Below are 26418 nucleotides of genomic sequence, written 5' to 3' on the forward strand. Positions count from 1 at the left end.
TCCATTATACTGTATTTATCAAAGCCAGGATTACGTATAATTGAACGAACTTTTTTTCCCCTCTGTGATAGTATTCTGTATTCTGTTTAGACTACATGCCTCAGCATTAGCAAAAAATATATTTCTCACTACTATGAACTTCTTTACTTTGTTTTCCTAGTACTGCATTAATAATTTGGAGGTCACATCAATTTATAAAATGTATCAAGTTTCTTAACCTAGGATAGCTGCAGTGGTTTTATAGAAAATTCTTTTGCAGCAAATAAGTGGTAGTGCTCACATCAGAGTCATAGGGCTCRTAGTTGGAAAGGAACTCTGAATCATCTAGCCCAGCTTCCTTCTTGGCATGGGATGACCAGCAGCACTAGCTCAGGTTTTGTGTTGCAGTGTCTGTTTCCATGTCTTGAACATTTCTCAGTGGAGATTCTACAGGCTCCCTGAGGAACCAGTGTGCTGCTCTGCCACCCTCCCTAGGGGATGACCTGTTCTGAAAGTCCAGTCTGAGAATCCCAAGGCCTCAGTTGTCCCAGTCCTTGGGACATAAATGTCCCTTCAGACTGAAGCTGTGCAGTTGGTTGTAGCAGTATTATATAATGTCACTAGCAATAGGCCATATATTGCAGTAGTGTGGAAGCAAAGGCTTTTTTAGTTACTATCATGCTTCTCTGGCAGCATGGAAGGGTGAGTTCTTAAGGATATACTGCTATCTAGGATTTGTTCTAGAGGTGGCTTGAGGTCATGATTAGCTGGTATAAGGTTAAATTAAGTTCCTTTCTCACTGCTGTCACAGTGAAGGGATGGCACGAGGAATAAGGGCATGAGTTTGCTGCATTCTGGCAAGTATCGCTAATGCATAGTCCTGTTGGACTTGCTGGTACATGACATTTCTTAGAGCAGTGCRTGGGACCAAATATTAAAGAATTTGGGTCAGTATTATGGGTGGTGGTATGCCTTACAGCGCCAAGGCTCATAATGCTGGGACATCTCTTCTACTTTGTCTTTTTAGCTGTATGTATTGAAAGCTTTGCCTTTTCAATACACAGATGCTAATTTGTATTTTCCTTTCTTAATTTCATATATTATAGCAGAATTTTTTTAAAAGTAAACAAATACCCTGAAATAGAATGCTAGTCACTTGCAGTAAATGATCCTGGCAGTGCAACTGGCATTGCTGAGTACTTTCCCCATACAACTGAGTACACTTAAAGTGTTAGRAAAAAAGATAGATTTATCCTGATTTTGTTTGTTATACTAATGCTATGAAAATCTAGCGTTCTATTTTTGTTCATCTACCAATCTGTTCAGCATATTTTGTTTAATAGTTTAATAGTAGAGTCTATATGCAACCACCCATGTTACATCAGACTCTGCAACTGGAATGTTGTTTACTTTTTACCAAGGCAACTCCCTGTTTTTGTTAATTAATATCTAGCAAGGTCCTACAGCTGACTCCCTTTAAAGTCAAGAATGTAGTGGTGTTGAGAGTTTATAGGCATGCTGTGCTAGCAGCAGTGTCTTTTGTACTACTGGCCTGTTAAAGGACATGGTTTGGGATGGGTTTGCATGGGTTTGCATTTTATATGTGTGTATATTCTTTTATTCTTCCTCAGCTATATCGGACAGGTTATGTTTGTACTACACCTGCATAGTCCTTTAATATTTGATGCCTTGAAGTTATTTTCTTAAAACACAGAAGGAAACTGAGAAGACTTCCGGGAAAAGTCTTCTGCACCATTCTTTCACCATTCTTTTAGGGACTAAAGGAGAACATGTTTCTGAGGTGGTCAGATTGACAGTGGTGGCTCATGTCTAAAATGCATTTTATTTTTCATATTTTTTTCTCATTTTTGAGAATTGAATGTTGCAATTACTACAGTACCAGCAAGAATTTCTTCTGTTAAACGTTTAGGAGTTTTGTCCATTCTTGATTTGAAATGTGCAAGAAATACTGCATATACATTTTTTTGGTGCTGTTCTACTGATAAGATGCTTTACCATCTTTTAATCTAAATATCTGTTTTTACAAACTTAAATGTATTTACCTTCTTGATACCATTCTGGAATAAGATAGTACCAGATACTGTTAGGATGTGTGAATGTATCCATGTGTGTCAGAAAAATTTCATGACTGGGAAAATAGAAGGAAACAGAGACTCCTTTGGACAATCTCAGTCTGCACCAGATAAATGTTGCTAGATTTTTGAATGTCGTCTTTCTTTTCTAGTCACTTTTTTAATGCAAAATGCCTTCTCAGTCACTGCCCTGCCTTAAACGTATAGGCTGTCTTGAGGCTATCCACACTTAGATGCACTGATACAGAATCCTCTGACATCTCCATTGGTGTCATCTGTGCTGTGTCCTCTAAAGAAATGGAAATTAAAAAATTCAGTGTGTGCAGAAGTACATTTTTTTTCCACCATGAAGAAGGTCTTTTTCATAAACTGGTATGTTTTTGAGCTTCAACCCCACCAGTACATGTCAGTAACCTAGTGATAAATACATATTGCCATTGAGGAACTGCTTAAAATTTTTTCTTCAGGCAAGCAGAGAAGACCTTTTTATTTAATTCAGTCCTTAAAACATGTAAAAATAATGGGTTCTATTTTAAGAACAAGTAGTAGGTAAATAGTGTTCCACCCAAAATCTGCCAACTACTGATTGTGTTTGTGTTTTTTTCCATAAGTTCTTTTGTTGTAGGAGGACATCTTGGCAGAGCTTCACATATGTGGTTGAGTGCTTGCTGAGCCACAAGCAAATAATACTGTACAGTTAAGCATTTCTTCCTGCATCACCAATTTCTGTTTTCTTGGGCAACAGGAGTTCAAATCTGGGCAAAGATGACAAGCATAGACCTGTCTGATTGGATTCATAACATAGAAACTGTTGTTAGCCACCATAGAAATACTTTACAGTTGATCCTGTGGTAMGTTTCTCAACCCAGATTTTTATTTTATTATTCCAGCAAAGAGATAGGTGGATAACTCTTCAATCTTTAAGGACAAAAGGGGAATTTGTTTCCCATCTTCAGGGATTTGGCAGATCCAAATTCTGTTAAAGGGAGTGAAAAAGGGTATGTGGAAACCTGAAGGGCAGTGATGAATCAGAGATGACTTCCAGTATATTGACTGTGGGGGATTTCTTTTTAAATGCTGTATCATTTTTACTTGTGTGGCWTTTTCAGTCTCTCAAAGTGCCTTTGTTTGGAAATAAGAAATAATTAGTTTGAGGAAATGTAACTTTTCCAATCAATGTGTTCATTCACACCTGGAATGAAAGTGGAAGTAGAATTAATTTGCTTATCACTTGGATATTATAATAAAGAGTGTTTTGGATAAATTTATTTAATCAGAAAATCAGTGCTCTATGGGGAAAGTTGTGATTTTTGTTATGTGTTGTCTTGGGAAATTACCTCATTGTTCTTTTATCATAATTTTTCAAAAAGCTCAYGTCGTGTGTATTGGGTAGCAGGATCTATATTTTGGATTGTACGAGGAAATTGAATGCATATAAATCTATCTGTGACTTAAAATTTGCTTTTCTGTGCCTTTGTAGTTGTCCTGAAATGACAATRATTGCTAAGACTTGGGAAGGTAAAGCTGTATTACAGGAACTCATAGGGAGCTTTTGGGAAAGTATTTCTGAAATTCAGATGGTGATGCTCAAGGAGTTTTGAACTCACTTTACAGTGARGGTGTAGAACAGCTGGATGTAGAATATCCCTGGAAGTGTTCGAGGCCAGGTTGGATGGGACTCTGAGCAACCTGGTCTAGTAGGAATGGCAGCAGGTTTGGAACCAGGTGATCTTTAAAGTCCCTTCCATCTCCTTCTATGAGCCTGTGACATGCCTTGTTTGTCATTTCTTACACTTGTAACATGGTGTAAATTCAATTTCAGTTCTCCTCAGAATGCTGCAGTAGGTCTTGATACACCCAGCTTATCATTTTGTACATGCAAACAATGTGAAACCTAAATCCTTAGGAAGGAAAAAGACAAATGTCTTTTGGAACTATATTTGGTTCTTGGAAGTTACTGCAGTGTCTGGGCAGTCTCCATGTGGTACCTGCTGAGGAGACTTGCACCTTGGTTAGGTAAGCAGTCACAATCTCACAACTGTGGCTATTTAAAACTCTGGTTTATGTTGAAAATATGCAAATTATTTGTTTGARTTAACTGTTGGAGAAGAAATATCTGTTTCATTTGTCTAGCTTTGGTACTATATGAAAAAGGGGAAACAGCATACAAAGTAACACAAGGAGAGGAAGTCTTGGGTCTTTTTTAAACAAAACTAAGTAACAATACAGTTTAAAAAAACATAAATTGTATCTTGTTCTTTTGACTAATAGAAATAATTTTTCAAATGATAGTTCTTTTTTTTTTTCCCCGACTAGGAGCTTTTGCTGTTATATTCTCCAAGTCTTACGACTTTGGAGTTGTCTGTGTTTTATCTCTCCTTTAATGTGTATTTACATTGAAGAAAAGATGAATATACCCCACCCAGAAGATCATTCAGTGGAATTGAGCAAATCTGGGGATTTCCTGGTAGAGTACTGGATTTTCAAGGCAAAATATGGAATTTTAAATGAAAATAATTTTTCTGGTTTTGAGATTACGAAACATTTATCCAGAGACTTAATAGTTTACAGTCAGCTGCTCTCCAGGCTTTCCTTGCTTTTGCATCTGCTGCATTTTTATTTCTTCTTGAAAAGTTAGTAAAATCAGACCATGGATGTAAGTTCCAACCTTTCCCAACATTCGGTTAGAAGAGCTACAATTAGTTACTTTTAGTCCTGACCAGGTTTACATCCATGTTTTTCAGGTTGTGAACTAGTTAGATCCTGAATAAATACATGGTCCCTTGAAGGCTGGATAGCCTTTTCCAAGTACCAACCACAGCTTTAGATAGGTCCTTTCCAAAGTATGTCCCCAAAGAGAAATCAACTTGGAGCAGATGTTACAGGAGCCATAGGAGTGTAAGTTTGACAAGTAAACACCTGGATGCCTTTCTTTTTTCCCAATGATTACATGGATTTTTTAGTCACTTACTTAGCCAATAAATCTGTGCATTTCAGATGCTATTTTTCATGTATTGTCAAGTTGAAAGATKAAAATTAGATGTTTCCCAACCAATTTTGTCTTTCACGCTCTGAAATTATGTATGATGCCAATCATATTAGAAAGTTATGGATGCACTAAATCAGTTGGTAACAGTTGCGTGTCACATGTTTGGCAGACTTGAAGAATAGAAAGTGGTGTGTTACAAGGAACAATCTAGATATTAGCATGCAGTACTTGAAAAGTTTGTGATGTATATAACCATGACCTGCAGCTTCTTCAGTAATACTATTGCAATTGCTAATTTCTAACAAAAAGCTACTCTCAGGTAGTCAGGTCAGTCAGAGCAGAGATGCAAATCATTTCTGTTTTCTTTATGTTTGAGAAATGTGTCTTTGTATAGCTCAGGTGCTAAAAACAAGCAGCACAGTTTTTCACGAAATATGCCTCTCATAGAAGAATGAGATAGTTCCATTCTTCTTGACCACTTCTACCTTCCAGCATAGGATTTCAATGTAATTACAAATCTAAAGTGTCTCAGATGGTGACCCCCCACCTTGCCTCTAACTTGCACAATTCTTGAATAGTATACACCTTCACATCTTTTGTTGGTGTAGTGTCTTCTTTCTTTTCCTTTGGTTTTTTTTTTTTTTTTTTTTTTTTTTTTTTTTTTTTTTTTTTTTTTTTCCTGAACTTGTTTGCACTTAAAAGTACAACCTATATTCTTTCACAGTAGGAAATTTCTGGTAACTTACTGCTGGGACATTGCCTGTATCTTAGCAAGGTAGCATCAGTCTGATGGCCTTTAACAGTGATCAAGGGTGACAAGTTAGTAAGAAAGAGAAGGCTGGGGAATCCATTAATTGATTTTTATCTGATTCAGATGTAGCAAAGAAACTGAATGATAGTTTGGAAGTGGTTTGGCTGTCTTTTAATTCCTTCTCAACAGACTTTTGGATTGATAATCTCTTCCATGCTATAACTCTGACAAATCYTGTTTGAGCTCCCAGTGAAATGCCATGGACTGATTTGGCCATAGCTGCTGAATTTACCTCCAAAACTTAGATGGGTTTTCTGTGGGCTTTTACCTTAAGTTTGGAGGGCTCATATGGAGGTTGTTTGTTGTTGCTGTCCTATGGAATACTGTTTCATGGACAATGGTTTTCAGTACCTAGGTGTGCTAATTTTCAAGATGTGAAATAAATTATACTATCTAATTATACTTGCTAATACTTTTACCTCACTTTCTTTAGTAAAATGATGTCAAATATCAGGTCTGCAYTATAACTCTCCCAAACAGCAAACAAAGGAGAACATTACACCAAGTGGAATGTTTGCAGTTGTCTTCCCTTTCTCTCCCCCAGCCTGTCAAAAAGAAGATTAAAGAGAGGTAGCTGCATCTCATCACCCACCTCTCTGCTCTATGCTGCAGCAGCTTGAAAACAAAGAGCACACAAATAGAATCAGGCAGCAGCATTAGCTAATTATGAAATTTGTTCAGTAACAAAGACAAGAGGCCTTTAATCAAAACTCCAGTACTGCCTGTAAGTGGATCTTCACTGGTGTGTAAGTGCTTCCCTAAATCATGACTGTATTTGGGGACGAGGTTTGCTTGCCCTCCTCCMTTGGCATCTTGCAGCTAACCATACCTGTACTCAGGGATATCGCTGTGTGCAGCAATTTGCTGCTGGTGTCTTTAGGCTAATTGTGTCCTTACATGACTCCACCTACTCTGAGAAGTTTGACATACCCTGTTTCCCAAAGTAAATAGCRTTTGGGGTTTGGTTGTTTTGTTCATGCTGTTTCATCCCCACGGAGGAATGAATAGAACCATTTTGTAATCTTGATTCTCAGTTTACTTCCTTCAATCTTCTCTTAAACCTCATCACAGTAAGTGCTAGTGTTTCAAGTTCTCTTTCAAGCACATGCCATCCAAATCGTGGTGGTATGTGAAATGTCATGTTAGGCAACTGTTGATATTGTCAGAGGGATTGTATGTTAAGCTGGGGTGGGGAAGGTAGCACAGTGTGTTTTGCAGAGCTGTGCATTTTTAAAATCATYGTGATCCCTGACATATCACTTGTACTTGCAGAAGAGGGCAGGGTCCTACATTTTCAGTTGGGTTGCTTTTCCAGGTGTTCCACCCAGCCTGAATTCATGTCAGACAAGTCAGGTCGTTGCTGCAGAGCTATTGAAATTCTCAGAAGAGAATATTTATTTATTTGTTTGTGTCATTCATGTCATTAAATCTAAAACGCCTTGAAGGTATACCACATTTTGTTGATCACAAAATTTGTCACTTTAAAACCTTCTCTGGAAGGAAAAGAAAATGTAACCATTCTAAAGTTCTGCCTTTTTCACACCATTAGCTCAGGTTACACTAACAATTACTTTTAATGCAATTTTAAGCAAACACCGTCATTTAAATTATTATTATCTATTTTAATCACATTAGACTGTTACAGTCCTTTTAATCTTTTTATGTAAATAGAAAGATACATGTTTGTGATTAAAATTTAGCACTATAAATTGCCTTGCATTATCGCCATCCCACTAGAAAATCACATGCATGTGCAAAATGATAACTAAGTTCATAGAAATAAGCTAGCACATATGATATTTTGCTGTAAGAATTCCCCAGCCCCAAGCTGTTGGTGGCTGAGGAAATTTGATTCATGTGTAATCCTGAATGAATTTTTCTTTCATGTACTTGTCCAGCCTACCCTTTGCATACAGATTGCAACAGGGAATTTCATAGCTCCACTATATCCTCCTTTTAGTTCTGAAACTAGCTCTTCCTGTTAGCTTGGTATCATGCTGGCCACTAACCTTGTATTGGAAGAGACAGCAACTAGTCAGTGCTTATTCACATTTTCAACATCACTCGTCATGTTATGGTAGTCAGTCTCCTGTTCTTATTTTCTGRTTTCCAGACTGAGTTGTGCTACAGATGACTTTCTACTTCTTTCCTCATAATCCCATACTTATTTTGGCCTTTTATTTTGTGCTGAGCTAACATTTCCACTGAACCTWTGTCACAACCCCAAGAGCAAGCTGAATGTTCAGCTTGGTATTCATTTTACATGTTTGGTTAGAGTTGGGTTTTTTTCTGCCAGTATCACTTTATACTCATCTGTGTTAAATCTCCTCTTTCTTACTGTCATCCAGTTCCTCTGCTTCGAAGCCTGTTCATTACTCTTCATGGTTGGAGCTTGTTTTGGCTRCCCTCAATAACCTGTTGTCCCTGAATGGCCACCTGGCAGCTCACCTGTTTGTCAGGTCAATTAYGAACATTTTAAACAACACAAGTCACTACTGAACCCTCCTGCTGACTTAACCCCAGTGTTAGAGCTAATTATTTACTTAGGCTTCTTAGTGACTCTTTCAAAGAGCTGCCGTAAACATGGGAGACAGGACTACCCCTAACTGTGAAGGAATCAGCCTAGCTTTTACACAGTGCCTGTGCACACATACATGCTGGGAGGGAGGTTCTGAAATGAACCCATTTGCCTAAAATTTAGGGAAACCCTAACAGGAAAAATCCCAGCTTTCATCRTGCTTTTGTCATTTCTACAGCCACCTGCTTTGATTCGGTTTTATCTGAGTGGAAAACCTTAGTTTTGCTCTGCTTAAAATGARTGGTGATGATTCTGTAGGTGCAGGTGGCTCTTGGCTCAAACAGAGAGCACTGTGCTTGAGATGGCCTTCCTTGAGTCCAACAAGGGATGACCAGTCTTGGAGCAGCCTTACGAGGAACTAAAGGAAAGTTTAAAAAAGAGTGAGTGGAACTACATTTAGGAGTATCCTGTATGCTCACCAAATGGAAACAGTTTAAACTGCAGTGACTTGTGCTGGAGGGCTTTTGTCCTGCAAGAGCTAACTACCCTTGCATAACAGACAATTGTTTTACAGTAAATCAGTAGCAAATTAAATGGTAAGTAGCTTTTGCTAGAAAATCTTACTTAACAAAAACCCCTGAGAGCAGGTTCCTGGTTGATTTTTTTTCTGCTTTTTTTTGCTTTTTGCTGTGTAAGAACAGAAAAATCAGCTCAGAGTTTTCTGAAGAGTCAAGTGGTGGAAAAAATGAGAGGAATCAGGTCACATACCGATAGGTCTTTCTTTGTATAACGCTTTTGAGATAGCATTGGGGTTGGATAGTAGAAGAACTGGTTTGTGGGATTACAGGACCTTCCCAGACACAGGCATTTTTCGTAAGATTTTAAAATTCTAACTGGAGGAGATGGGCGGAGTACAAAAACATTTTCTAACTTAAGAARTGGTGGTAAAACTTCCATATTTTCTTCTTTACCCAGTGAACATAGGCAAGTTTTCATCACCTTCTGGTATGTTGACCAGTATTTTCCTTGTGTTGATTCATTYACCTTCTTTTCCCACCCACTAAGCAAGATTAGTAAACTTACTGAATTTACTGTGAAACTAACAGAAATTCCTAGAGCTTTTTCTCTAATACAAACTCCCAGCTTAAGCCAAGTGGCTGATGGAATCTTCTAAATTTTACACTGTGGGTATTGCCCAAGAAGAGAGCCATAAATACACATGTCCAAAACTATGAAGATTAATAGATTGCTGCTCTGGGGCTTTGAGGAAAAAAAGGGTCATATCTCTAAACTTAGACTAAAAGGCCTTTGTCAGATGTTTTCAGTGGTATTAAGCAACTCCTGCTTTCCAGTAAAGCTGGAAGCTGGGAGAGCGAACAACCTTTGAAATTTGCAGCAATTGGAAATTGCCTCATGTTTTCCATGATAAATATTTTTCTTTTGTTTCTTTTATTTAAAAAATTTTCAGTTGCAGACTGAGGTTTTCCATATGAGATAGCTGTTTCAAATGAGTCCTGTTTTGAAGCTTCCTTAGGACTAATATATTTGTCTTACCATTTCAGTTTCCTTTCCTCAAGAGGCATCACTATTTTTTCCTGTGACAATGTCAGGTTATACCTTCCTTCAGCAAGCACCTTAGGTTTGCAGAACTTTCTATTAAATTATTATTTTGAATATGTACTGTGTGCACTAAGGGTAAAGAAAGTAGATTGCTAGTATTACCTTGGCACTCTTGGGATTGTGGTTAAAAAGGCATTTGTAGAAGCTCTCGCAACAGTGGTTTTGACAAATGATTTACCTAATGGGAAAATAGCAAAATTTATTTACCTAAGCTTCCTATGCTTGTTCTTATTCAGGAAGTGTCTGAGGAAAAATTGTTCCTTTCTCTGAATTGCATGTGCAGTGTTGATTTTGCAAATCAGTTGATTTTCAGTTTTTTTATTTAAGCTTCCAGGTTTATCAGTGGGGTTGGTTTAGGGGTGAATTTCTTGGAATTGCTGTCAGTTTCTGCATAGACAGAGCTTGAGGTCTTGGCTCTGTTCCTGCTGGCTACCTCTGCCAAGGACTTCAGTTCCTCCCTAGATACGTTGTGTTGTGGGAAATGGGGTTGATTTTTTAAATTGATTTCCTAAAAAAATTGATTTTGTTTCCTATAAAACTAATATTATCATATTGTCTGTGGGTATCATGTTGTCTGACAGGTATTGGTCATTTTTGTCCTACTAACTTTTTTGAGCCTGCTGGTCAATTAAAAAAAGGAAGTTGCAGAAAGGTAGAAGTCCAGAAAATTGGAAATTCCCATAGTTTCATGAATACAACCACTAAGAAGAGGCAGATGCTGTTACTGCCATCTGAAGGAAAGGCTGAAGCCCTCTGCAACTATTCAGTGAGCAGAGAGTCAATATGGGAGAAATAAATGACAAATATTATAATCTTAGGATGTGCTTCAATCAGAATTTAACCTTATTAAACATCAGAGAGAAAAAGCCTCTCTTCCATCAAGATTTCTATCCTGAATRCATTCTCTGATGTCTTGCAAGGCATGAACAGCACTTGAAGCTTTYCATTTGGCAAAGGCATTTAGGACATCTTTCCAGTGTGGTTTCTCTGATGTTTAATAAGGACTGAACCCATGCTGTGCTGTGGCTTTAACACAGCCCCTGTAAAAAGTCACTCCAATGCAGAAGTCCATTGGAAACCAAACTTTGTTACTGTGCTACTCGTGAACTTCCTTCTTACTTGTCCCATCAATAGTCCTGTTTCATATAAATACAGATAGGTAATTGACTGGCAGGTATTCAGGAATAAAAGAAATACAGAGATTGCATCCATGGAATATTATAGCTGATGTTTACATACATAAAACTCATTAAAAAGTTATTCATCAACCTTTGTTAGGTCATGGCCATATATTGGTATGACATTAACATTAGTAACTTTGTGTTGTTATAGCATGTGTGCAGAAGAGGATCAAATTACTGTGGATATGTGAACCAAGACTTTGAAATTGTGATTCCTTTGGGGATTTGGGGAAAAAACAATTGTTGACGTAATATTACGCATTTTGTGTGTGAACTTATGTATGAAGTGCAGGTGGTTACAGGGGTAAAAAGGCAATACCGCATTTTATCAAGTAGACACTCAGATAAGGATTTATACATCCAAGGTTGTAATAACTGAAATATATAGATGTATAGTGGATTGTATCCAGTATGGACAAATGCCAAGTTTTAAACAGTGTATTTAAAGAAAAAGGATAAAATAAGAGAAGTTCTTGGATTGGCTGTCCTTTGTGAAGTCAGAATTAGATGGATATTATTAAAGACTTTCATCCCACTACTGCTTTCCTTTTAGCTTGAAAATAATATATTAGGTACAGCAGATCCAAATCCCATGGTTCTGAGTACATTGTTATTTTAAACCAAGGTGGATGAAAATTTATATCAATAAAAAAACATCAAATGTCATTCCCTCATTTGTATCTCAAAACAGCTGGGTTTTTTTTTTAAACCCTATTCCTGATTCTTAATCTGAAGTGAAATTGGGCATGTATAGTATCCTGGCATTAAATGATCACCCTGAGTCTTGGTGAAAGATAAAAAATCTGAAAGTGTGAGATGAGTATAATTTCTTTGCTGTCAGTGTAACACCTGCAATTTTAAAAGAAATTAAAAATTACCAGTATCCAAAGAAACACTAACTGTAGTAGTAGTTACTAAAGGCAAAGCTTTCAGTCATTTGGAAGAAGGAAGCCTAATGAACACAGGTTATATACCAGAGAGTTTAGATTTAAATTCAGACCTCATTTTTTGTTTGTTTTGTAGGGTCACCTTTTTTTCTTTTTTACTCCCAACTTCAGCAGACCTAAAATTTTCATAAGCTAGCACATTCATTATAATTCTCTTTAAAACATCCAATGATGGCAGTTGAAGACAGGAAATAGAAGAAAAAGCAAAGAGCATATGATTTCTGAGAACTTCTGCCTTCATAACAAAATAATAACCTGTGTAGAAGCCCCAAATCAGCTATTCCTGCCCCAGGTAAACTAGAATTCAAAAATACTATTTACTATTTATAGATTTAAATACTATGGAAGGTTTCAWTTTTTACATTCTTTAGTCAATTCAGAAATAACCTTTCATGAGTGACAGATCTTCACAATAAAAAAAAAGCTTGTGAAGTCATCTCAGTCTGAAATAATGTACTGCTGTGGTTACAGATCGTAGACAGTGTGCRACAACTTCTTTGATTTCTGTAAATTGAGAAAACAGTTAACCTGCCTGAGTATGTAGTATCYAAGGGATTTTGTTGACACTATGATGTTATTAGTTGATGGAAGGCAGAACTTYGGATAAACTGAAATGACTCAAATAGTAAACTTCACCTTGAAAGCTGCTGAGGACCTGCTTGAGAAATTCTGATCCTACTCATTCCSTGACATAAATTGTATCAAGGATTGTTTATTAATGTGTTGGAAACAATCTGTAGGAGCACTATACACTAATTGTATTATGTGTTCTTAAAACATTTTGGGTTTTTAGGGTAAAAGGTATTTTAACAAGACATGTAGTACTGCTTCAAATGCTTTTATTTTTGGTAATCGTCTGATCTTTTTTACTTATCTGTATGACTCAAGAGCCTTCATAYAATTTCCAAAAAGAGCAGACTTTATTTAGGAAGCAATTCTAGATCTAGAAACCTAATATTTCAGTCTTACTAAAAGAAGAGAAATCATTTTAAAGCTGACAATTTTCTGAAAATGTCATTCTTCAGCTAAAGAAGCTGGTTTATAAAGCATCTGCTATTTATTCATAAATACATCTACTTTCGGGTACCATTTAGGCCACCCAATTATCTTACCACTCAACATCTTAAATATTAACTAATACTAATCAAATCCTTAAAAGGGGATAAGGCATATTAAYGTAAAGGTGGAATTTTTGTCTTTCAATGTTCATGTAAATAGTTGTAGCTTCTAAGGGAAAGAGGGGCAGCTTTAAAGAAGATTTAGGGGGTGTAAGTGTCTATGTTTRACTCGTTTGATATCCGTATGTGCACTGTGTCATGTTCATTTTCTCTTCTGGGAAAAGGAGAATCTTTATGAAAAGGGTTTTTTACTCCCATCTTTGTCTTGCAGCACATGCTATAATGAATGTGCTCCATGACCAAAATCCAGGCATCRTCAGTGTGAACAAAATCCTGGGAATATCTATATTCACCTTCTGACCAATTAACCACTGCTTTAAGTTACAAATTATGAGATTTCCAGTTTCTTGTGTATGTATAGGGATCCCTGCTTCAATTTTAACACAGTGAAGAACTGTGGGTTTGTTTTCTGCCTTTTCTGTTCTAAAAGTAGACCTGTGTCTGCCTTTTTACAGAAGGAACTTTTGTTATTTCCGGTGTAAGACCAGAATTTCAAAGTGCCAGTGTTTTGTTCTGAGAATTTTTCTCAGTCTTTCCACCTACCAAAGGCTGCCTTTGTGCAATGTGATCCATAGCTCTGCTTCCCTCTGTTTTGAAGAGAATGTATTAGGATGAATTTTGAATTATTTGTGTTCATAGGAACAAAACAGACTTACACAAATTCCTGTGGGAAAGACTCTGAAAGGGGCTGTAAAAACTGAGTAGATTGATATCACCTTGTTAAATGAGTAAAGGTTTAACATGGTTCATATTAGCTTGTCAAGCCACAGTGGCTGTGTTTACATGAAAAACTGATGTTCTCTTGCCTTGTGTCCACATGTGTATTTGGCTTACATAAAACCTGAGTGTGCTCAGCCTCTTGGAGCATTTAGCAGGAGCACCAGACCAGACTTGTAGCATTCCACATCATTTGTGAACATAAGATAAAGCCAATTTTAAGATCTGAGCAAGAATGCCCTTTAATCRTGCTGCATACACATGGAAATCAGTGTCAGAAGCCAGATGTATGAAAGAAAAACATTTTTCTCCTTTAACTTTCTGTCTCCCTCAGGCATTCTTATCGATGACCCAAATGCTCAACTTCATATCCAGAAGTTTTCCAGCATGTTGCTCTCATTTCATTTCTGATTTTTTTCTGAAAGTTTTCTTGCATTCTCAGTAGGTATTTCTTGTTTTTCATGTAAGCTAATTAAATGTGATGCTGATGATGCAGAGGACAGGATGTTTCATACAMAATAGTTCTCCAGATAGATGAGATTCATAAATGAGGATTACTGTCTGGCCTAAGGACAATGGAAAAAAAAATTACGTGAGAGAAGTTTACAACACAGCAGTGCTTTAGCACAGGGGCAAAAAATAAATGCTCTACAAAATGCTATGTCACTGGATGTGTTAGGCATTAAGCAATATAGGAAAAGATTAACAATAAGAGATAATTACTGTAATTTGGCAAGCAGATTAGGGAACATAAATAAAAAAGGAACAAYATGAGCAAGTACAATCACTAAGCATAAAAGGCCGCAAGTTATAGGAAATGACTGTTCTTCAGAAAAAGGCAAGAACAGTAGGCAGGGAAGGCAATAGAGTCATACAGGTCATTTTCCTGCTTTGTGATAGACACTGCTGGTTAGCTGAGTTTGGTACAAGTACTGGAAAATTACCTGCCATGTGAACAGTCACAATATAGTAAGCTGGATGTTATTGAATGCATGCTGGAAGAGTGATCAGAAATTATAGATAGGTGGGGCAAATGTTTGTACATATAACTGACACTGTCTTAGAACACAGTGATTAGAACACTTACTAATTTATGTTATCCACTTTATTGATGGATAATAAGAGAAGGTGTACAAGGATTTCTGATGAATATTCTGTTCAATTGAATTGTTTAGGAGTTTGAATTTGTTCATCACTAAAGCAGAGTAGATCATAAAAGGGTAGATCAGTATCTTAAATGCTGTCAAGCACTGTGTAATGTACCACCCAGGCTTMAGTGCAGAGAGGAATTTCCAGTGATCCTTACAATAAATAAATAAATCCTGGATTCTTTTCTTAATTTATTGTGTATTACTGTTTCAGAGAATACTGCTCACAGCACTCCAACCTTTTTCTTCTTTATGTGAAAGTTCATAATTCCTAGCTCCTGTCTTAATGCTACACCATTTTTAGTTCCTTTGACACAGTTCTTCCAAGTCATTACATTTTTCCCTTGAAATAGAAGATCCAATGCCAAGTATTATTTTACTTTCTACTTAGAAGGCCCTCAGTATATTCACAGTTAAGCTGATTATAAATAGATCATCAAGGTAATGTCATTAAAAGTACCTTTCTGAAGAATAGGAATTCAAAAAGTAAATTTTGTATAACAGGTTCAACTTTCCTCCTTCACAGTAAATGAGAAGGAGAAATGGGGGTAGTACATAATTTTAAATGAATTCCTGGGTTTATACTGGCATCTCAAACCAGTGTAGAATGGAAAAGTTTTACAATTCAGTTATGGTTCCTTTTTTTCTTCCACCAAAACCTTCTTTTGTCATAGTTGTGACAAGTCCCCAGCAYCTTTCACATTTGCTTTTCTTTCTGAGATCCATACAGAAGAAAATTGAAGGAGGTTGGGCTGCATGGTCTTTCTCTTGGAGTCTTAATTAATTTCTTTAACTTTCCTTTGTAAGTTTTTGAACTACGGTGGAAATGAAAACAAAACAGGACTGCACAGTGCTCTCTTTAATTACTTATCTGCACATGTTGCTTATCTTATCTACCTTTTCTGTTCAGTGGTGTTTGCTGCTGCTCTGTTTCTCTGGGTTTCTTTCTTAGAACTTTTCCTGGTTGTTCGGGAGTTTTATTTGCTGTTATTTCCTTATTGCACTGAATTCTCTGTGAAAATCTTCTTTGACGTTTCTTCACATCTCACTCAGGTTCCTCTTAATTTGCCTCCAACCTTTAAGAAATAGGYCAAATGCTTTGGAAATTATTTATCTCTATTGTAGGTGTTAAAGGTTTTAAGTCTCCTTTCTGCAATGCATTTACTTCCTACCCTCTCATTTAATTTCTCTCTCTGCAATGTAGCATGAAATACTGGACTGTGAAAGTTCTTCAGGACAGGAATCATGCCTTCCTGTGAGGCATCTTTCCACTGATTCAGGGCTTCTTCTATCTGTTTCCCTTAAATATTATTTAATAAATTATTGTTTAGTAAAAAGTATTTTATATTTCATATTATTCATTGGAATGAATACTAGTAATCAGTACGGGGGGGCGGGTAGGGAGGTTTACTGAAGGTTTTTGGTATCATAAGAAGGGTCTCTAAATTCCGTTATGTAATTTGTTATGGATTATGTCTCGTTATTATCTGCCCTAATTGACTGAGTATATACATTCACAATGCAAGCTGCTATTGGTGTTTTTTGCAGATAAAACTAAGGGGGCATCAATTCAGTAAGTTGCAACASAAAAGCAATCTCTGTCTGAAATTTTTGCCCTTATGAGAGAGAATCGCACTCTTTTTATAGCCTGTGGAACTTTTTAAGATTTTGGTTTTGAGCCTGTTCTTAGTGTACCATGAAAAATAATTCTATATTAATACTTTGAAACAGTTTGAAATATATTGCTTTTATACTTTTCACTTTCATTTATGTTGTCAGAATTGAATAAGTGACCGTAATTTTTGTTGACGCGAGTTAAGTTAGCCTGTACACTTTGAAGCCTCACTGATAATTTGTGTTGCTTGGACTTTCCCTCAAATTTGTGCCTTGAGGTCTGATGGAGGTGCCAGAGGGCAATCAGTTGTGCTGGGATGCCTGCCTGCTGTAAGTTGTGGGTCTGTTTATAAAAGTGGGTACCCTCATCCAGAGAGGAAAGCGGCATGGTGCCTGTTGCAGGCAGAGTGCTTGTATGCCCTGTGGTAGCACTGCCTGACATCGAGTGTCCCATCAGCTGGAGAATAAGTGTTACCCTCTCATGGTTTTGTTTCCTCAGAGAATGTGATACCTGAGGATGGCGGAGAACTCCCTTTTCCAACACTGGCAGCCCATGCTTTCATTCACCCTACACATCAGTAGAAATCTGTCAATCTCCTTTATGCACATCTTTTCTGTGTGTAAACTCCATTAAGCAAGGGAAAAATCATTTCAGTCCTGATTTATCTGAACAGATGAAATTCTAACATTTTCAGACTTCTGTGCTATCAAGTAGTGGTAAGAAAAATTCTTTCTCCCTCCAACTCTGAGTACTGTCAGGGAAGGGWTGAAAAGAAACATATTCTGATTTAATTATAGGGTTAACCACCTCTTAATCTTATGCTTCTTGAGTTATTTTCTTTGAGAAAGAGTAGAATCCTATGGACAGAGCTCCTACTCCACAAACCTTTCAATATTGAATTGCTCAAGCTGAGGTTTGTATGKAGGTCTTATGAAGTCAAGCAGAACATGGAACCTGTACAGTTCATGTAAGTTTCCTTGATAAAACCACATGTAAGTTTCCTTTGACAAAAACCAACATTTTTGTCTAAAATGGGCAATACATTGTAGACAACTGCTTCTTTCTTATAATTCTATCTGCAGCAGAATACAGAAGTTGGAATAATCCAATCATAGTATTTATTAGCATTTATATATGATTTCATCCCACAGCTTTTATTCTGTTCTTTGAATATTATTAAACTACCATGTACTTCAGTATAAGCATCTGGGCATTATAGGTGGGCAGGCAGAGACGCAGAATGGTTGCAAATAACATGCTAGAACATACAGAGTCAGCAGAARAGAAGCAATAAAACTCAGTAAGTCTGACTTGCAGTTTTCTGCACATTCTATGAAACAAAAATACATTCTGGTTTGCTCTTAACAGTGATTATTTCTTTTTTTTTTTCCAGTCACTAGTCAGGAGGAGCTCAGAGGTATTTRCTCTCAACCTCTAGTAGGTCAAGGAAAAAAAGATGGTATCATCCTTTCAGCTCCAATGGCCAGATGCTGAATCTYAGTTTGACAGGGATTCTTTCTCCAAATAAGTAGATTTGGCACAGTTTTCCTTCTAGGTCTATTTCTGATTGTATTTTTCTTTCCTATGCATTCAGTAATATAGATGGCTCAGATTATATCTGTTTGCAGAAAACATACATTTCTGTTTTTACCAGTGTTGAAGTAGAAGTAATTCAAAGTAAAAATAGTTTCTTTCAAAATACAGTAGAAATTTTTTTGGACACACTTTTCTTTGTTATGGATTTGAGTGGACAAGCAATATATTAATTAKGTTTGCTTTAAATGAAGTATTACAAGAAAGGAAGAAAATGCTGTGTCAAACCTAGACTGTCTGATTTTTCACTACAAGAGTAATGTCCTGTTGTTTTACTGCTAAGCTGTGTATTGCTGATCGAAGCACTATCYCAAGACTTCTGCCAAGTACCACATTGTTTGTGTGATAGGAGGGATTTGGTTACAGTCAAGCAAGTCTGAAAAATGGTAAACTGACAGCAAATCTGGGATCATGGTCGGTAAGGCAGTGTTTGTGGTCACGTGCTTTTGTTTGATGTGGTTCCTTGTGTCTCTTGTGCCAAATGGTGTAATGTACTAAAGTGATGAAACTGCAAAAGAAAAAAAGTCAACTATTTACTTCAGCAACAAAGGAGAAAGAGTGCAGGGAAGGAGATCAAAGCCCTTAACATGCCTCTCAAAATAGGAAAAAAGAGCAAAAAGAAGGGAATTTCTTTCCACATGCTTGAGGCTACTCTTGCATATAGCCATCATAAATAATAAACCCTTTAAACGCTTATGTAGGTCTGTAGTTTGCTTCACTTTCAAAATACAGCAGGTATTACAGAGAGTTTAAAAGGGTGTATCTTGGTAAAATTAAGGGCTATAGCCTGTAAAGTCTAAAGTCTACTTCCCATCACTAGTACATAGATCTGAACAAGTTTTAACATTAGCCATACTGAGAGAAAAGCTTGTACTTTAAACTGGTACAAAAGGTCTTTCCATGTAGAGGCAAGTTTTTTAATTGTTTACATTTTCAAACCTAGACAAATCTATTACTGTATCATTCACAATTTTTCCCGCTTTTCKGTCTGTATTGCAGAAAGAATATATTGGAGTTAGAAATGTTGAATGCAGTCAATATTATGTACCACTTTCATTGGGTATAAAGCTCTTTATTGCTATGTTCACACTGTATTCATGATAAGTATGATTCTTCTTACATTTCTGGTCTTCCTTACCCAAATACAGTTTTTTTACTCTCCCTCCCTTGGAGTGAAAAACAAACTACTATTGGGTAAGGTGCTGGGTAAGCTATCTCCTTTTAAAAGCATAACTTTTCTGTAGATGTTCTTTTCTTTGTGACACTTGTTTCATAGAAAAGCTTATGTAATTTTTGGAAACGGGAAATGGGAACAGGTGGTGGGGCGGACACAAAACAGAAACTATATTATGTGTGTACAAGTCCTTAGCTGTAGTACCTTAACCTGTGTTAGCACATAACTTTTTTAACTGTGACGTAGAGGGTAGTCTGAAATAATCATCATTTTTCAGACTCAGCTCAAAAGTTTCCCACCAATCTAGGGAAACGTGCAGTTTTTGTCTTTGGAGAAAGGGAAGCAAAATAAATTGTAGGGAAGAGGTGGTGTGAATAAAAGAATTTAGGGGAACTAGGTAAGCCTAAGAGAGTATGTGGAGAGTTGTCGGGAAGGGGGTAGAGATGGGAGTAAGAGCATCTCTCTACATGCCTGTAAGTCTGCCTTGCTAAAGCACCCATCTTCTGAGCTTGAAACTTGGAAGTGCCCATCTTMTCTAATGAAGTGATGCTTTTCAGGAAGGGCAGATAAATGGTTCTTTACGCGTTAATACTCAAGAACAAAAACAGTCTCTTATTTAAACTTGTGAATTAATGTGATGCCATTTTTTGAGGATCATTTCTTGAGAAAGACATTTTAATTAATTATAAGCTATCAAAAAATGGGAAAGAATTTTGCCTTTTGTATGTCGGCCTGAATAAATASATTCATTGAGAAACAGACAGAGCAAGTCACTTGGAATGCACCAGCCGACAGCAGAAATGTAAACATAYCCCAGCTATGCTTTCTGAACTTGTATTTCAGCATGTCACAGAACAAAACTTCCATTAATGTGGKCTGACTGCTGCACTTGTTGAATTCAGTCATGTGTTCCTCGCAAAATCCAATTTAATTCACAGACCATGGATCAGAACCACATTGTGTCTGACTCTGGAAACAAAGAGGATAGGACCAAAGGTGTCCCTGCTCTGTCTTAAAACGAGATGTATGAAGTTGGTTTGCAGAGCTGAATAGGTTTAGAGTAAGAGAAAGCAAATAAAATTTCTCAGGCAAACAGATCTTCATCTGTTCCAGCATGTTTGTACAACCTTATCTCTGAGACAGGTAGATCTACCATGTATTTAATCTTCATCTGGTACCAGTCCGAATGAAATTGCATCCCCTGAGACTGTTGTTTTGTGAATTGTGAAAATTACAGAAAATATCAGACTGTTAGAATTCTAGCCTTTAAAAAGTAGCTGTTTTCTGGAAAAAAAATGTGTAAAAATCAACACAATTCAATTGATTGTACTGAAACTAGCCTTACTCTGGCAGCTGTAGKAGAGCAATTGTCTGTGTTTAATAACTAATAATTTCCTCCTCATATCTCTTGATGATTTTTGTTTAACTCCTTTTGTTGTCTTGATAAAATGAAAATGGTTGGGGTTTTTTTGTACATCAGGGTGTGTAACACTGATACCAAGAAGGAAAGTTTGATTGCAAACAGAGGTGTGTAAGATCTATGTTCCAAGAGGCTCAACGATCTGGAAAGTAGATCTGATGTGCAGCAATCTTTATTTTGTGCTGGTGAAATACTTTGGCAAATGGAATGTCCTTGACTATAAAAGGCTTCTTATAGCACTTTCTTTCACACTTTTTCTCAAAAAGTAGCCTTAGATACTGAGCTCCATGGTGGCCTTCCCTTGCCTAATTGTCTCCATTTTGCACTTTTGACAGGTTTTTCTTTGACATTGTATAAGTATCTTCTTTCTTCAGCTGCAGGTTTATTAAAAATCAAATGAATTGTTAYGGCCTCTTGCCAAGTTTAAGGATTGTGAGGTGCTGCAAATATGTTCCTTTAATATGACAGAGACATCRCAGTACAGCATAGTCAAATCAAACTCTGAGCAATAGCTTCTTTACATGTTTAAAAATGAAAGGTAAATACCAGTTTAATAAGGCARATGAATCTTAGTTGCTGAATGTTTATAGACAGTTTTGAGATGGTCAGAGGCAAGGTCCTGTGCAAATGCAGTATTTTATTAAAATATTTAATAAGCAGACTCTCTGACCCAATAAAAGGAACAAAGAAGCCTGTCCACTCTTAATTTTCCCTACCCATAATTATTTCTACAGAACATAAATTACATATTGTACAGCTTTATTCTGTTTTCAGAGGATAATTATACTAGAAATTCCAGCCTTCTTTCTGTGAAGGGACCTCTCTTAGAAACCACACTTTTAGCAGCCTGGTTTTTGTTTGAGAAGGGCTGGATTTCCATTTATGTCAACACATTTTTACAGGCTGGCTACTTAAGAAATGGATACAGGTAAAATGGGAAGCCCTCACTCACAAATCATAATAATTCAGTCTGGAAGATGTATTGTAAGCTAATGATACAGGAGTGGAAGCTTTTTYTTTTTTTTTTTTTTGCATGTGTAGTCTGTTAGAGATGACTCTTAATTTCATACCTGCTATTGTAACTGAGAGAGAAACCTGTAATTCCTGTTGTAATCATCTGAGCATCTTCAGTGGTATGTCCATGCTGCAAGGGAATGTGGACTTGGTGTCAGATGAGGCAAGGCAGGATGCAGAATGGACAGCACCAGTTTCTCTGTGTATGAGATTGGAGACTTTTATGGATATATTTACATAATATTCAAGGAGTTTCTTAAACTGAAAGTCAGGATCCTAAAGTAAAGTTCACAACCCACTTGTAATGTACCAGGGGGAAAAGTCCTCCATTCCCCAGTGTTAGAGATCGATGGAGCCCATATACTTTCAATTTTGCAAGAACAAACTACTGTTTCAGAAATGTTCCAACTTTTAATCATGTCGTAGTCACACTTCACTGCTTTTAACCATCCACAAGTTGCAAAATTATATTCTCATATGAGTAATTTTAGTAAGGGGGTAGCAGCAAGGAAACTGAATTCTGTTTAAAAAAAAAATCCCATTCGGGTCTTACTTCTCCTGGAAAAGTTTGTTTGTTTTTTTATGTAGCTGTGGTGTACTTAAGGCTTTTTTTTTCATCATTGCATATGCAAAATCCAGACCTGCAGAACTGTTCCATGTGGTGAACAGTCTGCTAAACCCAGACTGTTTTGCCTGAGTAGCAGATTTCCATATACCTCATTATGAGTTTGGGATTTTTTTGATTTATGTAGGCTCTGTTCCTTCAAAGGGATGTATGACTGTAGACTTTTACACCTACCAAAGTGATTTCTTATCAAATACTGAGGAAAATACAAGGCCAGATCCCATTGAAGGGTAAGAGCCTTATTTTGCAGAGAAGAATTTTTCTTTCTAGCCAGTGTAATTTGTCATGGAAACAGCATATAAACAGGAGGCCACACAAAATAACTTAGCTCTTGAAGCTTTTTAATGGTGCCCAAGGAGGTTCTGGATGGTTGGTGAATGATGTAATCCACAGTGTGTAATGCAAATTCATATCCTTTTAGATTGGTAAGGGACTATAMAGAAAGATTTAGGTCAGTACTGCTCGAAGAAAGTAGCATGGACTTCACCTAGTTGTTGCCTTATACAGCCTGATTTAAATAAGTGTCAGATCTTTCCACACCAAAGAAGCCATTATCCTGAGTAATAGCAAGTGTGCTTCAGTCTTCTATCCTTTGATAAAGGCAAATGGTTAAGCTGCCTAAATACATCACTGAAGTGACCTTATTTCTGTGGATTCCTACCATTCAGATACCCAGTATGTGCATGGACAGTTAATATCCTTAATTTTGTTATTTCCTACTGGGGATGAACAAAATCATAAAATCATGGAATATAATCACAAACGGATGTAGATTGGCAAGAAATAGTTCCTCAGTGCAGGGCCAGCTCACAGCAGTTGTTCAGCTGAGYTTTGAGCACCTCTGAGGACAGAACACCACTGAGCTCCACTTTAGAGAAGTCTCTGACTCCATCGTCTCTATAATTTTCCGTTAGATAATCGAAGGCATCAATGTGCCTTCAACTTCCCTCCTCACTATTCCTCCTCTGCAGTGTTCTCTGAAGACTGAACAAAACCATTTCTTTCAGCATCCCTCTTACATCGTCCTGTACCTAATATTATTTTTCTGACCCACTACTCCCTTGATCAAGTAGGTTAACATCTGTGCTCTATTGGGAAGTCCAGAACTGGAGTAGGTGATGTGACTGATATTTGCATCTGGTCATCTATTACTCCTCAGCCCCAGTTATTTTATTCTTAGCTGGTTTGACTGAAAGTGGTTTTTGGAATAGTTGAGGACCTAAAGTCCTCCCACACTAATGAGATATCTGAACTACAATATTCCACATGTTGCTGATGAGGGCTAAGAAACAGAACTGTTCACAATGCAAAAGCTTTTTACTGAGAGAATGTTTTACRTTAGTGATACTTATGATTTAAGTGGCTTATTTACAGTTGGTCATGGTATAACCTGCTTTTATAGATGGTGTCACTCAATACATTTTATTATCACACTTCCTTGTGGCCGTCTAACTTATAACATAGGGAAGGAGGACTGTGCAGAAATAATTTTCAAATCCCAGGGACTGCACATGTAACATACTGTTAAATTCTTCTTTTTCTAGTGCGCTTGGAGGATCATCTGCCCTTCACATCCCAGCCTTTCCTGGTGGAGGTTGTCTCATCGACTATGTACCCCAAGTATGCCAGCTGCTAACAAACAAGGTAAGCTGGTACAGACAATCAATTTTCCTTTCCTTTATGCTCTTCCACAGACATCGTTGTTCTTCTGCCAGGTATTCTAAGCAAGGCATACTTAGGCTGAACTACACAGGGAGTWCATTCTTGATAAGAGCTGAGCACCTAAGCAGGACATTGAATAGAATGACTCCTTTAGATAAACAAGTGAGTTTGAGATCAGATCCTGGAGTAGTTTTTTTCTTAGTGCGACATGTTAAGATTTAGGATAAAATGTTATTCCACTGTACAACATTGCATTGTAGTATACTGTCTTTTGGTAAATACATATGTGTAATTTGCATATTATTTTTCTGGTTGCAACTTCTCGTACCCCAGTTGTCATTGTAGGTTTTGAGTACTTTCCATGATTTTTCTTCTCAGATGTCTCCTCCAGATGAATTGAATCAGCAGTTTCTTTGGATGTTTATACAGTAATAGCTGTTTAAGGCTGCTGAAAAGGTTGTGTTCCAGTTAGTTTACTGTTTAAACAAAAAATAGTGATTATAGTATTTTAAAAGTTTCTCCATTATTTAAATGTAATATTCAAAAGAAGGCTTAGGGGTCAACATCCAGAAATTTACCTATTACAGACTTCCTATTTGTATATTATTTTTACCTTCAATTGTCTAAATGAAGAAAATTATTTTATCTTTTAGAAAAAGTTCTTCAGAACATGTTTCCATAATTATGTTGGACTCTGTCATTAGAGTTGTTTTTGTTGTGGTTTTCTGTTAAAATTGCTTTCTGTTTTTAAAATCTGCAAGTACACAGGACTGTTTTTATCCTTTCTTAAACAAAGTCACTTAAGCAAACTTATCATATGTTTTCCTCTTCCCGAAATAACATTTCAGATCCTMCACAAAGCCTTCAAAATAATCGTAGTGTTTTTTAAAATGAAATGTTTCAATTTATAAATAGAATTTAACTTTAAGTTATACAAGATACCTCTCAGCAATGGTTGTATCAAGGCTTCTTCAGTAATTTTAGGAAAGCGTTTGCCAGCCAAGGAATTCTAGTATTGCATAGCCAAGAATACACTCTTCCTGTTCTGTTTGGTGGGGGAAAAAAGTTTCCTAAAATGTTGCTTTTTGTTCCGGAAAGCAAAGGAATTTGCATAGRGAATTGCATATAGAACCACACCATAAGTACTTCCAAGTCACCAGTTGTAAAGCAGATGTCCTTGTAGCTGATTACACATGCATTGGTTGTGTTATGGGTCAAACCTTGTTCACACTTTTCTCCTAAGTAATGCCATTCAAATCAACAAGAAAACATATATGGGTGTGAAGAGAATTTTGCCTTAAATCTCCAGATTTAGTATTGTTGGATTTTGTCTGTGCTAGGATGGAAGTCTTTCAAAACCCAGAATGCCTCAGAAACTGATGCTTGCAGTTGAGTAGGTGGCTCCCTGAGTCAGCATGAAACCAGTGAAAGAGCTTAGTGTTCAGAAGATTTTGTTGGAGGTGCAGTCTTCAGAAAACACCCAAGATCAGTTGTGAAAGACATCTAATTTTTTCTTCTCTTTTATAACCAGAATGTTATTTTGACACTCAGCCTGCTGTCAGTTCAGATAACTGATTTGCCTATCACAGCTTTCTACTCAAACTTCAGTAAGGCAAGGCTGAGCATTTCTTTCTTTCAGTCTTTGTCTTGTGCAGTTAAACAATGCTTCAATCTATTGTGCAAGATTAAATTTCACTCAGAAGTGATTGAAGAGATTTCTTTACAATATATTCTGTGTGAAAGATTCAGAGTTTGTTTTAAAGGCATTTTAGGAAAATCCCACTAAATGCAGGACTCAGAACTATTACCATGCCAAACTTTAATCTTCCTTAACAAGAAATATATGACAAACTGGGCTTTGGCTTTCTTAATGTTTTTATAGCTCTGAATTTGCTTTCTTCTTTCTTTTTTAAGGTACAATATGTKATTCAGGGATACCATAAGAGAAGAGAGTACATTGCAGCTTTCCTGAGTCACTTTGGAACGTAAGTTTTCTTTCGATGCATATTTCTGTAGCTCGAGGAAAACTCATTTTCTGCACATGGTTTGTCATTGTGTGGCTGCTGTCCACTRGATAAGATGAAATCCAGTCATTTTTCACTGAATGATGTTTATAGATTGTTTCTCTGTAGCA

At 36.8% G+C, this 26418-nt stretch overlaps 1 protein-coding gene across 1 annotated transcript in view; it reads left to right on the top strand.

The window, feature by feature from the left end:
• BABAM2 (BRISC and BRCA1 A complex member 2) overlaps positions 1-26418 on the top strand; it is a 163030-nt gene that overhangs the window by 98179 nt on the left and 38433 nt on the right. Inside the window, exons 8-9 of the mRNA XM_057371164.1 lie at positions 24167-24266; positions 26199-26269. Coding sequence (XP_057227147.1) covers positions 24167-24266; positions 26199-26269 — 171 coding nt within the window. The remainder of the gene's footprint in view (positions 1-24166; positions 24267-26198; positions 26270-26418) is intronic.

The sequence above is a fragment of the Malurus melanocephalus genome, unplaced genomic scaffold (genome assembly GCF_030028575.1).
Source record: "Malurus melanocephalus ecotype Western Australia unplaced genomic scaffold, MMel_1.1 scaffold_5, whole genome shotgun sequence".
NCBI lineage: Eukaryota > Metazoa > Chordata > Aves > Passeriformes > Maluridae > Malurus > Malurus melanocephalus.